At 37.8% G+C, this 17,042-nt stretch overlaps 1 protein-coding gene across 1 annotated transcript; it reads left to right on the forward strand.

Moving 5' to 3' along the window:
- Positions 1–203: 203 nt before the first annotated feature.
- LOC117780892 (DNA-directed RNA polymerase, mitochondrial) lies at positions 204–5,333 on the forward strand. The gene is made up of 8 exons (XM_034617580.1): positions 204–483; positions 539–673; positions 734–1,223; positions 1,283–1,435; positions 1,497–2,247; positions 2,304–3,461; positions 3,564–4,786; positions 4,971–5,333. Exons 1-8 carry the CDS (start codon positions 321–323, stop codon positions 5,098–5,100), a joined length of 4,203 nt encoding a protein of 1,400 aa, XP_034473471.1. The 5' UTR covers positions 204–320; the 3' UTR covers positions 5,101–5,333.
- The last annotated feature ends 11,709 nt before the right edge of the window (positions 5,334–17,042 follow it).

Raw genomic sequence — 17,042 nt, forward strand, 5'->3', positions numbered from 1 at the left:
TGGCAAGTTTTTAGGGGGAGCAGAAGCTTTTTCTGTCTGGAGAGCATCTAAATTTGTTATTATTTATAGCAATTATATTGATAGCAAAACTTAGCTGAATATATATTTAAAATAGCCAGATTTCCAGCTAATAGCAATATTGAAATTTTCATAGCAAACAAATTCTGAAAATAGACGGATCTAGCTATATAATAGCTAAGTTAACAACAGTGTCAACACGTGAAGCGCGCAATGGACAACAAAATATTATGCAAGCGATAAATAAATTTTGTGAAAATTAATTAAAATTCAGTAGTAAACGTTGCAATTGGTTAATCAATATGTATCGTTTATTAAGCGCTAATCGCGCTACAGCTATGCATAAAGTGCTGCGGTTGCCATCGCCTGCACCAACAACAGGCTGTTGCAATTGCGGCGGCACTGCGCACAATTTGACCCAATATCAGCAATATTATCAGATGCTTTACCGTCCAGCGCCGGCAAGTGAGTATGATAGTTCGATTTTAAGATGCAAATATAAAGTGTTTAATTATCTTAGCAATAACAACAACAACAAATGCCACAGCTTTGCGCACACAGTCCACCACGCCCACACAAACAGACGCCCTTGCGCTGGCCAAGAAGAAACGTTTACGTAAACCGCGTTACGCCAAGTATGTGGAGCTCCTAGAAGGTAAGTTTTCTCTTAAATTAAAAATAAACAATTAGAAAATAAATTTGCATATATTTAAAGTCACCGAGCTCACTGCCAGCGAGCGTAAATCCCGCGTCAAACGTTTGAAATCCAAAAAATTGGCGGAATTCATACAGAAGACTCAGATGCAAATATTAGAGAAGCGGGCGCGCGAGGAGCGTCGCCTCCTGAAGAAGGGCAAAGCCAGCAACGGAGATGTAGCACAACTACAGCTCTCGGAATATCAACAAATTTTGCTGGATGAAAGATGGAAGAATCCCAAAGCTAGCAACGAGGAGACATCACAGCGACAACCCGCCGAATATCAAAAGATCGATTTAGATGCTGTTGATAGTTCCATTCTTGAGGCGGGGACGTACGATGACAAGCCCATGATATTCTTTGGTAAGGAAATGTACACCAAACAAATCATTGCAAATCCGGATGAGGTGCTTAAAATACTAAAAAGCTTTCACAATTATCGGGATATAATTGAGAGCATGGAGAATGAGCGACAGGATAATATTGAGAACGATTTGGCGAGCTATAGGTAAGAGACTGCAATATCTGTATTTCGTAATCAATAATATTAATCCGTGTTCTTCTTAGCTTAAATGCGCCTAAGCACGCAGATGAAACAGCTCTGTTGGATCCATTTGAATCGATAGAGCCTTACATCGATGTTCAGCAGCCAAAAAAAGCAGCTGTGACTATCGACGCTCAGCCCAATGTTAATGCCGCAACGGCAAAGTCTAAGAAGCGGTGTGTACTCATCACGTTCTTACATATTTACATAGTTAACAATAATCTATTTTATTTATAGCTTTAAGTCAAAGGTGCATGTCAATGAGGAGCAGGAGCGGTTGGCCAAACAGCGTGCATTAACCATCAATTTGACCACATATCTGAATGTGTGTGTTTCGGCCAATATGTTGAGTCGTGCCCTGTCCACAATCTTTGCCTATCGCAGTCGCGTTAAGAAGAGCAACACGCAACAAAAGCAAAACATCCTCTCCATTGATCTGTACAATATTCTGTTGCATGGTTATGCAGGCAAGGGTTCATTGGACCGTTGCCAGGAGCTGTTCAAGCTGATCCATGAGGATGGGCTGCAGTTTAACGAGCAAACTTATGCAGCAGTTTTCGAATGCCTTGGTCGTGTGGAGTCGGATGCACAGAATCAGCAATTAATTGAGCAGTACATAACACAGGCGGAGCAGCAAGGCTTTAGCCTTAATCAGATTATGGATCGCTCCAAATTTGTATCGGATCAACGTGATATTGCGCTGGACGCCATAAGGCGGGTACGTGCTGACTTTACGCCTGTTTATGTGCCGCCGCAGTTGGGCTACGACAACAAGCTGCTGAATGATCTCAATGCATATGTTATACCCTTTGGTGAAGAAGCAAATGCAAACGCAGTGGAGGATTGCAGAATCATGAGGTCCAAACTTGGCTACAGTAAAGCCCAGCTGGAGCAACTGGCACGTGAGCAGCTGCAAGTTGAACTGGACGGCAGCATCACCATTAAGTCCATTGAGAAGTCTAAGCAGTTTGCCAATTCCGAATTTTGCGTAAGTTGTAGGTAATCTATACTTAGATTATTTTTTACATCAAATGTTTTTTGCAGCGCACAAAGCTCAAGGAACTCGATCAAAACTGGCGCAAACAAATCTCAGCTGCGATAGTGCGTGATCTGAACACGTTGCGGGCTCAGGTGCGATTCAAGCCACATGGATATATGAACTACTACACGTACCTTAAAGTGCTAGATTCGAGCCACTATACGGACATTCTCATCAAGGAGATTTACAAGCTGGCAGAAGGCTCTGAAACCTTCAGTCCTACAGTGGGACAGCTGTACAAGGAACTGGGACAAAAAGTGCAACAATGCTATCAGATTGAACTTAAGAAACACAATGGTACGCTGGAGAAAATTGGAGAAATCTACAGTTCGTATTGTGAGCTGTGGGACAGTGGGAAAACTCAGGATAATACACGACAGATGTGGCAACGTTTAGTGCACGAACAGCGGCACAGTGGACCCTCGATGGATTTGCCCGAGGTGCCGTGGCCAGCAAATGTGCTCACAGGCGTGGGACGATTTCTTTACAATATTCTAATGCGGGACATTAAAATCGATTCGCATATAATGCGCCAGAAGGGAAAATCCAAGACGGCGACAACGACGATGCCACAAAATCTGTTGCCCGCCTTTTATACGCTGTTCCGCAACCAAGGTCGGCTGGTCAAGGAGGAGGTGAAGCCACATCCTGTGCTGTCGCGATTGTTGCGCGCCTCACGTCAACAGACGCTCACCTTTGACTCGAATCTGGTGCCCATGCTCTGTCCACCGCAACCCTGGAGTACGCCACACAACGGCGGCTATTTGCTAAACAAATCGGAGCTCATACGTCTGCCGCAACAGGCTGTGCAACAATGGGAACGTATTTATGCCTCCAATCCTCAACATCTCTATCCGGCACTCGATTCTCTCAATCAGCTTGCAAGCGTGCCTTGGCGTGTGAATACCCAACTGTTGGAAGTCATTATTGAAGTGTTCCAAAACGGTGGCGATGCCAAACTGGATGTGCCACAGCCGCCCAGCTCCCTGCCGCCGTTGCCAACGCTGCCCACGGCTGCTGCCATTGAAAGTGGAGGAGCTAATCCCGTCTCGCCAGCGGAGCGTGCCAAACAGTTCCGCGACAAGCTCGGTCATCGGCGCAAACAGGCCGAAATGTACAGCTTGTGGTGTGATGCACTCTATCGCCTGTCGCTGGCTCAACATGTAAGTATTAAAAATAAATCTTATTAACACTAATTAATTACACCAATTAAAAATATATTAGGATTAAAATAATTCGTGCTCTTATTTCCTGTCGTTTTTCAGTACCGCGACAAGGTTTTTTGGCTGCCACATAATATGGACTTTCGTGGTCGTGTTTATCCCGTGCCGCCACACTTGAATCACTTGGGCTCGGATCTGGCGCGTTCCATGCTGATCTTTGATCAGGCACAGCCGCTAGGCATCGATGGCTTTAGCTGGCTAAAATTGCACTGCATTAATTTGACGGGTCTGAAGAAACGAGATTCGGTGCGTGAGCGACTGTTGTATGCGGAGGAGATTATGCCAGATATATTGGATTCGGCAGATAATCCACTCACAGGTCGCATGTGGTGGTCCAAGTCAGATGAACCTTGGCAAACACTCGCCTGTTGCATGGAAATTGCCAATGTCGAACGTTCTCCCGATCCCGCTGCGTATCTCAGTCGCTTTCCCATACATCAGGATGGTTCTTGCAATGGACTGCAACATTATGCGGCTCTAGGTCGAGATCAGGCTGGTGCATGCAGTGTTAATCTGGCACCCTCGGCTATCCCACAGGATGTCTACAGCGCTGTGGCGGCGCTTGTGGAACGCACACGTAAAACGGATGCACAGAATGGATTGCATGTGGCAGCGGCGTTGGAAGGATTTGTGCGGCGCAAGGTCATCAAGCAAACGGTGATGACAACAGTCTACGGAGTCACTCGTTATGGTGCACGACTGCAGATTGCACGACAGCTGAAGGATATTGATGACTTCCCCAAGGATTGGGTGTGGCCTGCTTCTACGTATCTTACCACGAAAACCTTTGAGAGTCTGCGGGAAATGTTTACCTCAACGCGTGAGATTCAAGACTGGTTCACCGAGTGTGCGCGTCTCATTGCAGGCGTCTGCTGCCAGAATGTCGAGTGGATCACACCGTTGGGTCTTCCAGTGGTGCAGCCTTACAATCGCCAGGAAGCGAAGCATGCTCCACGCAGTGGTCTGCGCGTTACCAATAACATGTCGATGGATCTTTACGAACGTCCCAACATTCTTAAGCAGAAGAACGCCTTTCCGCCGAATTTCATACACTCGCTGGATTCATCCCACATGATGCTTACCTCGTTGCAGTGTGAGAGACAAGGTCTGACCTTTGTCTCCGTCCACGATTGTTTCTGGACGCATGCGTGCACGGTGCCTGAGTTAAATCGCGCCTGTCGAGAACAGTTTGTGGCCTTACACTCTGAGCCCATTCTGGAACAGTTGTCCAAGTTTATGCGACATACCTACAGCTTCCGTGATAAGTAAGACAATCCCCCTGATCTCTCATAATTTCATTAAAACTTAACCAATTTTCAAGCGGAATGTCAATTGAGCAATATTCAACCTCTAATATGATTCCTTATTTAAATTTTGATCATTTTTTAATACACATTTTTTTCGATACTTATAAAATTTAACTTATCCATTTTTATTTCTAATCCCCAGTGACTTTACCAACGATGGTTCTGTGGAAGATCTGTCCAAGCGTCAGCTGAATCGCACTTTAAGACAGCTACCCCAGAAGGGTGACTTTGATCTGCGCAATGTCCTTGATTCGGTCTACTTCTTCAGCTAGTTCTACTTCCTACAGACAACGTGCCTAATTGTAGTCTTTAGTCATTTATTATAAGCCTAATATTTTGTTACATTTGTTATACCAATTGGATGCTTTTAATACCAAAAAAAAAAAAAAAACTGCAAAAGAAAATAACCCAAACCCAACCAGTTCAGCAGCTGAAAATGTGATTTTTGTAAAAGTTTACAGACAAAACATACACCTAATATTAAAATGCCTACAAAGAAACAAAATAATATTTGTTATTTTACTTTTAAATGCATTATGTTAATTGGCATATCCATCAAGAATCAATTGATAAATTCATTAAGTATTTTTATTGTGCAAGAGAAGCTTATTTCTGAAATATATCAAAACGAAAAATTTACATAAAATATTATTAAACTGAAATTTGATAAAAGGCAACACAATAAATTGAAAAACCATATTTATTAAATTTAAAACTGATATTCTCTATTTATGTTTTATAATTATTGGGAAGGGAATTTAAGCTCTATATTTCCTCTACAAACTTTCAATAGATTGTTTATATTTGGTGCCTGATGTCAGCAAACTGGTTTAAGTTCTTAAGATTGTTCGCGAATTGGTGACAAAATTGGAAAATTACTTTGAGATGAGATCCGTTTCTTCCGAGCTAGACATTGTCGAATAGACAAGTTAGATTGTAAAACTTAAAGTTGGTTTTAAATCTGCCTTCAAAATCAACTTGCACTTAACAGTTTGCCCAATTCTGAGAATTACTCAAAATTTCAACTCACTCAAAAATTTGAGCAGAACGTCCACGTCCACTTTTCATTCCCTTTTTCTGATTTTTTGCATGACCGAGGTTGCCTCTGCTGCTGCAGCATTCGCTGCTGCCGGCGACCGGCGCGACTCGATGCTTCGTCAGCGTCGGCATTTTCTTCGGGTTATTGTTGCTCGGGCTCCACGAGCTCGTTGTTTCGCTCGCGCGTGGTCTCAGGTCTCAGTTTGAAAAGTTCATGCGGCGCGCTAAGAACGTAACGGTTTACACCCAGCTACAAACACGAACGAACTGTGAAGCCAGTGGCACAGCAGCGGTCAGCGGTTTATTCGACAATTTTTTTATTTAAACAAATTACAAAAGACCCTTCAAAAAACAAGAAACTAGTGTTAAACGCATTTAAATTGTTAATTGCATTTTTTTCGTGGAGGCATTGGAAGCGCATGTGGCGGCTGACGCGACAGAAAGAAGGTAAATACCAGCTGCTAAGCTTTTTATCGCGTATCTTACAGATACACGCGTTCTCCTAACCCTCCTACACAGCCCTCGAATGAACAGCCGCTGTTTTGCCCCAGTGCCAGTTGCAAACTGCAGTGCAAATACAAATTTCAACTATTCGAAAATTCGAAAATAAAAGCACAAAAGCAGCCCCCGCAGAGGTTTTCTGATTTTTGTTTTGTTTTGTTGTTGACTTTTTTATTTGTATATTTTTGGCATTGCCGCTGTTTTAGTTATTGTTCTTGCGACTAGAAAAAAATGCAAAATTAATTATGCACAATTTGCGCTTAGTAAATGCATAAAATGTCTCTTATCAGTCACTTGTTCCCCCCGTCCTCCTGTTTCTCCTCGTATCATGCGAGTATCATATTAAAATTAATTGAATTGTAAACCATGTGCAAGGCAGCAGCAGCCGTTTAGCCACTTTCCTACTCCTCTCCCACTGTCAACATAAGTTAGTGATTGTCTCAGCGTTTTTGTTAAGGGGGGAGAGTTAGATAAAAGCATATGTGTGTCTGCCAGTGTGTGTGTGTGTGTGTGTGTAGGTAATTGGGGCAACGTTTGACTCCGTTTATCTGAAACGAGCCATGCAGCAGACGCTGCGGCTGTCAATGCATTGATAAGTGGCAACAATTATTTGCATTGACATTTGATTGAGTCCACAAATTGTTATATTTGACACTTGCGGCAACGACACTTGCTGCACGCACATTGGGCGTATACTAATTTACGGCAAGGCTATTTCTAATAAACATTCAATTTAGTTACAGTTTAATATCACACCTTTTGGACCATATTTTTGGCCCGCAGCTAAGTTTAATGCAGGTTTAATTCATATTAAATATAAGGAAATCTAATAAATATGTAAATGTTGCATATAGTAAATATGTGTGAAAGCGGAGTTTTCTTTAAGTAAAATTTAAACTTGCAAAATATATAAAATTATAAACATTTATGACTGAATTTAATTTAAAAAAAAATCGAAAAACGCTTTACTCGAAATAAATACAAAACATGTTTATAAATAATTTAATTAAAATAAAAGAGTGAGTAATAACGCTATACTTAAAGCAAAAAATCATCCTTAGAAAAGCTGAAGAAATGTATACAAAACAAAATTTTTTTTTTTTTAAATTAATACGATACATGAATAAAGATTAAAAACAAGTGGGAAAGGCCATAAAAACGGTATTATCTTAAAAACTGTGGGTGCTGTGGTTTTTCGCGATTTGTGGGAGCGGAAGGGAACGTGGCTTAAATTTGAAACAAATATGATCTGCGTGGTGCTTATAGAAATCTGTGTGCCAAATTTGGTATCTCTATTTCTTATAGTCTCTGAGATCTAGGCGCTCACACAGACGGACGGACGGACAGACGATCGCCTATATCGACTCGGATGTTGATGCTGATCAAGAATATATATACTTTATCGGGTCGGAGATGCCTCCTTCTCCCTGTTACAACGAATACAATATACCCTTTTACTTATTTTTTAAGTAACGGGTATAATGAGCAGTAAATATTATTATTAACGAATTAGACGTTATCTATTAATATTCATATTAAATCATATTATAAATCCTCAACATTAAGGTTCTAAGAATTCTCTATTTGGGCATTATATATTAGGTGAAATTAAAATATATTGTTAATTTATTTTAGGTCAGTCAACCTGAATTTCGATAAGTTCTTATCGTTATGAAGATTAATGTCCAAATTGCCTGACGTACTTCTAAGTTCTTCAGTTGAGGTTGACGAGGCGCCATTTGAAGAAGCAAAATCTTGGTTTGCAATTCGCACATCAACTTGATTTGATGAGAGGGAACTGCATTGATTTCCACTTTACCATATGCCGGCAGTTTATTTTCTTCTTTGTGTCCAACGTAATTTATGAATACAAATTAATGAGCCGTTGGCATGCCGAATGGCGCTTTGCCATAGGCCCGGATTCGGACTTGCGACTTCTGACTAGGAGCAACGACAGCTGGAAACTTGGGCAACATTTTGTTTGGCTAAATGCGACGCCTAGCGTTTGACTGTCGTCCATTTTGGGTGCCATTATTACATCCATTTCCGCTCACAGACTTCCGGTGATTATTTTCAGTTCAGAGTCAGTTTTACCAAGCGATTTTTCCCCGCCATGTCAAAGTCCAGTTGATGTACTACGCCTCTGAGCCAGATGATTGAATTAAGCGAAATGATTCTGTCCAGCAAGGCGCAATGGCACGCCGCTTAATTATTGCCCTACAGCAGTTAGGCAGGCAGGTGCTCCACTTACCTTAATTAAAATTGATTCATTTTGGGTCTCATGTACTGCTCCCAATTGACAAGGGCCTCTATCACAGACGGAGGCGATAGTGGGGACTTGTCAAACACTGTTAAAAGTCGAAATTTCAACTGACATGAAGCTATTTATGAAATTTGCCGCCGTTATTGCTGCCACATATCGATTCACGTTGCGACACAGTGCCATATTTTGTGTACAGCTGGAACCGGTGATGGGAAAATGGATGGGAGAAGAGTCAAAGGCAATTGCAATTTGTATCGTTCTTTTTTTTTTTTGTAGAAAAAAAAGATTAAAGTCATGTCAAACAATGCGCCATATGACACGCACACACATAGACACTCAGGTCTGCTGATAAATTCGCAGAGGAGGCAAAGTCAGAGACCCACAGATAGACAGGAACCTAAACCTCGAACCTGAACCCAAACCCAAACCTTAACTATGAGTAGAAGCAGAAGCGAGTCTAATGCAAAAGCCACACAAAAAAAGCAGACAAGCGGAAATAGTTGAAAATAAATAATAATGAGCAGCTGGAGAGTAAACGAATTGGCAATACCCTAGAAGACAATTGGTAGTTAGTTTAAGTTAGCAAACAATTAAATATATAAGATAAATTAAATATTACTTTAAGTAAGCGAAGAGAAGCCGAAAAGAAAAAGTATAGTAGGAGAAAATATGTAAATACGATTGTAATTAAAATTATTAATGACGGTTCATCAATTGGTATCATCGTTAGTTTTAAAATTTAAACTTTAAATCCTGAAAGTTTTGCAGGATATACAAATTCTTAATACCTAATATCACCTTATAAATTCCAAAAAATATGAGTTAATAACGAAATAACAATAAAACGTGTTATACCAGCTTAAATCGCAATTAATCATTTAATTTTTTATTAGCCGTAAATTAAATACAAGATATTTTTTGCTCTTTATATTTCAACCTCTTAGGAAAATTAATATTCCTATAAAATAATATCGGCCAATATACCCCTAATCAAAATAGATTAGCTGAGTATTACAAATAAGTTTGCAAACAAACGGAAACAGCAAAAAAAGCAACAAAAAAGAACGAAGTCAAACGTAAAGAATTGTAACAAGTTGAACGCGCTTTCTGAGCATTAATAGGTTTTTGACTTGCTATAAAAAATGTTGCCTCTTCCTCTCAAAAATGCTTGGGAAATTAACGGTGCGAGTGAGTTGTCAGTCGACTGGCAAAAACAAAAACCGAAAACAGCAAAATATATAAAGTAAAGAATGAAATCTTTCCCATCTCTGTCTCAATATCAAGCTGGAGCCACAAATTGCTCACTGTTTTTTAGACAATGATTTTCCAAAGTGGCTTTTACGCGGAGGGAAAGGGTGGGAAGAGTCTCAGACAATGGCAGCGACTGTGAAACGTAAGACGTAACTTTATTTTTGGAGGGAGGCGAGCTTCTCTTGAATTTATTTTGACCAGGTCTTGATTAGCCTCGCCGTTGCGTAGTGAAGTCTAATTGGCCTGTAGCTCTGACTGTGGCTAATGCCATTTGGACAGCCTGCGTAATTGGCCAATAGATGGCAAACATAATGCGATTTTTGGACCCAATTGGAAACCTTTTTTATTATACTATCAGTGATCCCTTCCCTTTCAATTTACTACGCCAGCATAAGTTAGCAATTGTATAGCAAGTACTTGTATATAGGTCCTATTTATAAGCATATACTAGTTACTGTCTCTTTCTCTAAGGAATTAAATTAGCTTAAAATAATTGAAAATGAAATGCTATTAAATAAAGGTTTGTGATTCAAATATTATTACCTTTTAATTGAAATTAAATTAATCCCGAAAAAAAAACACTTCAAAGCTGATAATTTTACTGCCCTTTTGTTGCTTTATATTGTTATTTAAGAAAGGAACATCAAATAAATATAAATATATGCAAATCCATAAATATGATGCAGTTCGATTTCTCTGTTTTTCCTTCACTCTCTGTCTCTTTCTGTACCACAGCCCCTTTATCAGTTCATCCTTACTTTCACGTACATTCTACCACTTTTTCTTTCTCCCTCAAAGACACTCTCTCATTTTCCCTATATATTAACTTTATCCTTTCACTTTCTTTCTCTGCCTTCCCCTGTATACTTCTATCTATTCCTGGCCATCTCCTTTACTCTTTTCTCTTAATATTTTGCCTGATAGTTGACTCTTATTCTCCTTGCTTCTTATTAGTACAAAAATACTTTGAGCTATCGTTCTAAGATCTGTGTAGGAACACTTAAGTACTTCTTCAACGATTTGTCTGTTCCCCATAGATTAAATCTTATAGCTATTACCGTCATCATAATTATGTTGACTACATTTTTTTATTTTAATTATCTCTTGTTTATGGTTTTTTTTGTACTGTCGAACATGAGTAGTAGCAACATTTTGTGCAGTTTTATGTGTCAATATGTTCACGGTGATAAGGAATTTGGACAAGCTCACGGCATGTTGAAATACCTAGTTGTATAACCGAGTCAATACTCCATATATAAGTAAATATATGGGTATATGAAATTCCCCACTTACCATTTACATTTCTGCACATGCTGTAATCAATTTTCCATCCGGTGTGGATGGAACCTGTCCTTCATTTATCTATGCATTCAATCAAAAAGCCGACATTAGTCAGTCGTTCTGCTCTTTATATTGCTCTTGTAATATGCTCATTCGTGTATTCTTCCCTCTCCTTTTCTCTACTTCAATTTCTTCCATCCTTCTTTTCTGCCTTACCTACCTCATTCATAGCAAATTTGGTTTGAAAAAATTTCATTTTTCAACATTTTCATTGACTTTACTTTTTGTACCCTTTGAGAATAAAATTAACTGGAGGGGTATGCCAAAATTAATTCGTATATTTGAATATTTAAAGTACTAAATGAATATAAGTTTAAAGATACTGTTTTGGAGAAAATGTATAAAAGTTAAATCGATTTTTATAATATTCGAATTGAAGTTAATGATATAGTGTTCATATTTGGTATAAGTGTACTTTGACGTATCAATCATATTTATTTAATATGATTGCGTTTGTAAATAAATTAATGGATTTTTTCTAGTTGAACATTTACTAAATCCATTTTTCAGGTACACATTTATTTATTTATTAATTTTTTTTTTATGTGACGGGGAAGGTAGATTGCGTTTCATTATAAACTGTTCTTATTTAGCTTGTCAGAGTTGGAATCTTGAACTGAAAAAGTTATATTTGTTGCATAGAGCCACGGGACTACCACACTTTAATTATCTGAAAATGTGGAGCTGAGGAATAGAGTGAAGCTTCCCTATAAGCTACAGGGTATCTGCTTGTTGAGCACTTTCATTTCGTACATGTTTGTTTTGCTTTTTCGTTGGCATTGTTTGCATTCGCTCAGCTCACACTTTGTTTATCTCTCTTTTCGTCTGTTCACCTCTTCTACTTCGCTCTACTACTTTTTTTTTATTTTGTGTGTATATTTTCTGCAACGTTTGCATTCGAATACATTTCAAGCTACCTTCAATTTCTTGTTGCTCTCTTGCCATTCACTTGCTATTTTATTTGCTGATTTAATCGTGTCTTGAAGCTTCCTTCCTGTGACTGTTGCTGCCGTCGGCATCGTCGTAAAATGGATAAAGGGGGATATGGACAAAACGAGCAAATGGTTTACGATTTATAAGGCGTAGTACCAACACACACACCTACATCCACACATACAGCACACCACAATCAACACACAGATACACGTGCACGTAGTCTCTCTCGCATAGAGACATAATCAAATGTAATGCGCTGTGGGGCAATAGCCCGCAACTAGCAACAGCTTTTTGCCCCCGGCGAAAGATTACAAAATAAAAGTGCGAAAAAACAAATAAAAGAAGTAAATGTGCCCGCTACGAGCTTCCGATGTGTCGCTTCCAAGCACTATATAAACCTGTTGTACGATCTGACGATCTTTTTCAGCGAATTTTCCACTCAATTCTAAGAATTTTATAGAAGTTAAAGAATTTGCTTGAATTAGCTTACTCGACCACATAACTAACCTAATTTTATTCTGGAGTAGTGCTTAAGTGGTTTATTGTACACTGATTTCTTAATATTATGGTCCATCAATTTTAATATTTATATAATTTCTGGCATTGTGAAAAACTTGTTTGTGTTTTCACGTTTGTCAGAGAAAATCGTAGAATATTATGATGAAATCCTATAATTATCTTATATGTCATTATATTTCTATAATTGTATTACTTATTTTTAATTTTATTCGTCATTGCAAATGTTTTATTGAAAATTTATAATTTTATTGAATCTAATTATATCTTAACAATTATATTACTTATGTTCAGCTATTCTGACACTACATGTTTATATACCCTGAGCCTATTGAAAATGGGCAAAAATGGGTTTAGATCCATCTCCCATATCATACAGCTGCCAAAGGAACACTCTGTCGAAAATCAACTTTCAGTACAGAGTACCTGGTCACAGGGTATCTTACTGTCGATCGTGCTCAACTGTAACCGTCCACTTGTTCTTATAACATTCTAATCAAATGTGAGATCAAAACTTTATTTTTTTTGAAGAAAACAAATCTTACAGATAAGTTTTTAACTTCATAATTATTAGAATTTATATAATAACTTGGTAATTCAATTATTTCTGTTGTCTTTTTCTGACATTACAAATGGTTGTATATCACCTAGTGTAAAAGACGACAAAAGGCGAAGACTTTGACTTTTTGCTGATTCTCATTCTTGTTTCTATTACCCATTCCCATTCTTATAAACATGCTGATTCTCCTACTCATTCTTCTTACCCCTTCTCATTCTCGTAATATATTTGTTTATTTATTTTCACTTTTACGTTTGCCACTTTCTTATTTGCGCAAAAACCTAATGCAAAACTAAAGCGTATTACGTGTGCTAGGGCAAACACATATATAGTACAACTTTATATACATACTTACAGTCTGTATTCGCATTCTACTATGTAAGTTTTGTTTTGTCTATAAGTCGCAGTACCATGGGTCGTATGCTTGATGTGCATGTCGATATGCCATCGATGTCGATGTTAATATTGATGATGTTGACGACTCAAGCGAATGTGTCAAGCAGTAATAATCAGTTTCAAGGCAGCTTCAGTTGACAATGTATGAGACAAAGACACACACAGTTTTACACTCATATGTGGGGATGTTGAAAAACCCTTAACAATGCCTTGACGTGCCACATGGCGCATGTGTTACATTTTATCAGTTTCCCAAACTTCATCACCGCCTGCCTTATTAAACGCACATTATGCAAAAAACTTTGCGTTGCATACTAAACTGAGACATAAGGGTGCACTGAGAGAAATGTTCAAGTACTTAACCCTCAAAGAACTTTGATAAAAGTCAAATAGGGTTTGAAAATGAGTTTACTTTTCACAGTAAGTATGTGGGTGGTACAAAAATAATAAGAAAATTATCTATATTAAATCAATACAATGTATTAATTATCTGATTAAAACCAGTACTATAGAGTAAAGCAAGCATACTTTATATGTAGAATTGATATCTTACCAGAAAGTATTTTTATAGAAAATTATTCAATATTATATATAAATTGGCTGGTTCGAGCTATTGTACTTTTCTCAACACATCAGTTTTCTGCTCAAATGCAAATTTTATGATGCTCTTAGAGTAGAACATCGTTTGCCTATACTTCTTCTAATTAAGACCAGGACTTTGCATTGGAATTGTCTTCTCCTTCTTCTGTCTGTCCCACTCTCTCGTTCTTTTGACAGCATCCGCTGCTTGCAGACAATGCCAAGCTTGTTAAAGACAATTTCCGTAAGCTTTTTGCTAAATGGAATATAAATAATTAATGGCAAATCTGGCAAAGAGCATTATCAAATTTTGCTCAGTGATTGCCACTGTTTGTCTACCTCTGTCCCTTCTCCGCTGTCGTCACCCACACACTGAGATTCTCACAGCAGCTTCAGTTAACGTCAACGATGTCGTCGCCGTCGTCTTATCAAGCAAATTGAGCGCTCATTCACACGCAACAAATAAATTTATACAACAAAAAATTGAGAAAAGAAATGAGAGGGAAGAAAAAAAAGGGAGCAACGTCAAATATTTGTACTTGTGTAGTACACTAAGTGTTGCTGCAGGGGCACTGAGGCAGCTGTAGCCTGTAGGGTTTACTAGACAAAGCAAGGCAGAAGGAGGAGGGTATGTAGGGGTGTAGGGGATGTCTGTTCCGTCGACGATGTCGCGCGTTTCGGCTGCACTTAATGAAGCTTGTGCCGCACTAACTAAATTGACTTTATTGCTGTGCAAATAGGCGTGCAGCCTTATTATTGTTGCTGCCCAGACGTTAAGTATGTATTATTGTAATAATATATTTACATATCTAGTCAACTACACACATACACCAAGTTACCCGAGTCGAGGCCTATGTAAACACTCAATGCCAGTTTAGTCAGTGCGTTCGTCGTTTTGCTCATTGTTGTTATACTTAAAATATTATAAATAATACATGGCCAATGTCTCTACGCTATAAATGCGCTATTAATATACATAAATACCTCACACATACATACACTTGTAATAAGTGTTTGCTGCATTTTAAGAATTAATTTTCAATAATAAGTATTTAAATAAATTAAGTGTAAATTAAATTAAACGTTGCATGCAAGAAGCAAACAAAACGAAAATTTATGGCGAGAAAACTTGAAAGACTTTCCACTATAGCCTCAATTGGTGTTTATGTGATTGTAAATGTGTATTTGGGGTAGGTCTCCCCTTGCTTTCGAATGAATTTTTTGCTTTTGTACACACTTCCATCACAATTTGCCTGGGTTTCGGTTTGTTTTCAAGATTTATGTGGCACTTTCACATAAATAATTTGGAAATCGATATCCTTACTCATAGGTCATCCCTTTTTAGGTTTGCAACTTAAACAAAAACTTTCTAAGAACTGAATTAACTAGTGGTTGGCAGTTCTTTTTGACCAATTTCTTACCTATGAGCTCAGCCAACTTTAGTTGGTATTTATTATAAATATTTTTATATAATTCGTAGAAAGATTTTCCTTTGAGATGAATAACTGATAGAGAACAAATTTATTTAAATATATTTTTTGGAATTACATTTGTTAAAATTTCCTGCTAAAGTATATTATAATACTATAAGAACGAAATTTCTCAACAGTATTAAAATTATTAATTTTTTTTCTTATTAAAGCTTTTAACAAACAAATTCTGAGTACAAACAATTTTATGTGCATAAACGAATAGTTCAACATTCTTTCAGTGGGCTTTATTGTTTTTAGCTGCCGTGCTGTGGTAATCCCTTAATATCTTGAGATTGGGGCTTCAACTAACAAGCCCTTGCGTGTTTTGGCTCTCTGTTTTTTTATATTTTTGCTCCGATTATTTTTAGATACCACATCGCTAATGAAGCAATTAAAAATGCTAATGCACAGACGCCCATTTCAAAGTATTTTCTCAGTCATATACAAATTCAGCTACGCTTAAATATGAGTAATTTTTAATTGATTTGTGGGCTTATTATATATGTGTGGATTGTTTTCGATTTACACTTTGCTTACATTTCTGAGGATATCTAGTGTTTTATTTATTTTTTTTAAATTAAATATTATACATAAGTTTCTTATAATATAAAAACTTAGACTAGAGTACTAGCTACTGGGCCCTCGACTAAACATATCTAATATATCAGGGGTGCCACTGAAAATAAAACCAACCAACCAAATTAGTTGGATTTTGCAGATTAATTATTTTTTTTTATTAGTTATTATCCGCATTTTATAATAATACTATCTAGTTCTTAATGCTGACTAATAATATATTTATCAAGCATTAATATAAATTACAATTGGAAAAGTTTTTTCTAGCACACAGAACGTATAATAACTTCCAATTCCCTTGGCCAGAAAGTTTCAATAATTTGATGCCTATATGACATTAAAGTATATACTTTTTTTAATCGCATATATTCATGATCGTTGACACTCATTGGAATACGAATTTATCTCTCAGAATGCTTTCTACTCGTGATTGAGCTGTTTCAGAAATTGAGAAAGTTCCAGAGCACTTGGTCAAGTGCACGGAGCCCACACAGAGCCTACTCAAAGCCTAATCTTTTCTATTCATCTCGATTACCCGGCGTCAAGTTTGCACTCTTAAAATAACAAAAAAGCTAACGGAAATTGAGACACGCTTAATTAATATTAATTTGCATGATATGTGCGACATGAGGGCGCCGTTCAGTTAGCGTCTATTACGTGGCAACTGTTCTGTTCCAATATAAGTAGAATTGTATTTGGACTGGCTGTCAACAAAAGACCAAACGAATCTATCGATGAGTCTGCAAACTGAAAACAATGTGATCAATCTGTTGTCCACTAGTTCTA

The sequence above is a fragment of the Drosophila innubila genome, assembly GCF_004354385.1.
Source record: "Drosophila innubila isolate TH190305 chromosome 2L unlocalized genomic scaffold, UK_Dinn_1.0 4_B_2L, whole genome shotgun sequence".
Taxonomy (NCBI): Eukaryota; Metazoa; Arthropoda; class Insecta; order Diptera; family Drosophilidae; genus Drosophila; species Drosophila innubila.

Excerpts from the sequence above, each read along its gene's own strand:
- LOC117780892 (XM_034617580.1), top strand. The coding sequence starts at position 321 with ATGTATCGTTTATTAAGCGCTAATCGCGCTACAGCTATGCATAAAGTG. Across the intron at positions 674-733 it reads GTATGTGGAGCTCCTAGAAG|TCACCGAGCTCACTGCCAGC; the intron begins GTAAGTTTTCTC and ends ATATATTTAAAG. Across the intron at positions 4,787-4,970 it reads ACCTACAGCTTCCGTGATAA|TGACTTTACCAACGATGGTT; the intron begins GTAAGACAATCC and ends TCTAATCCCCAG.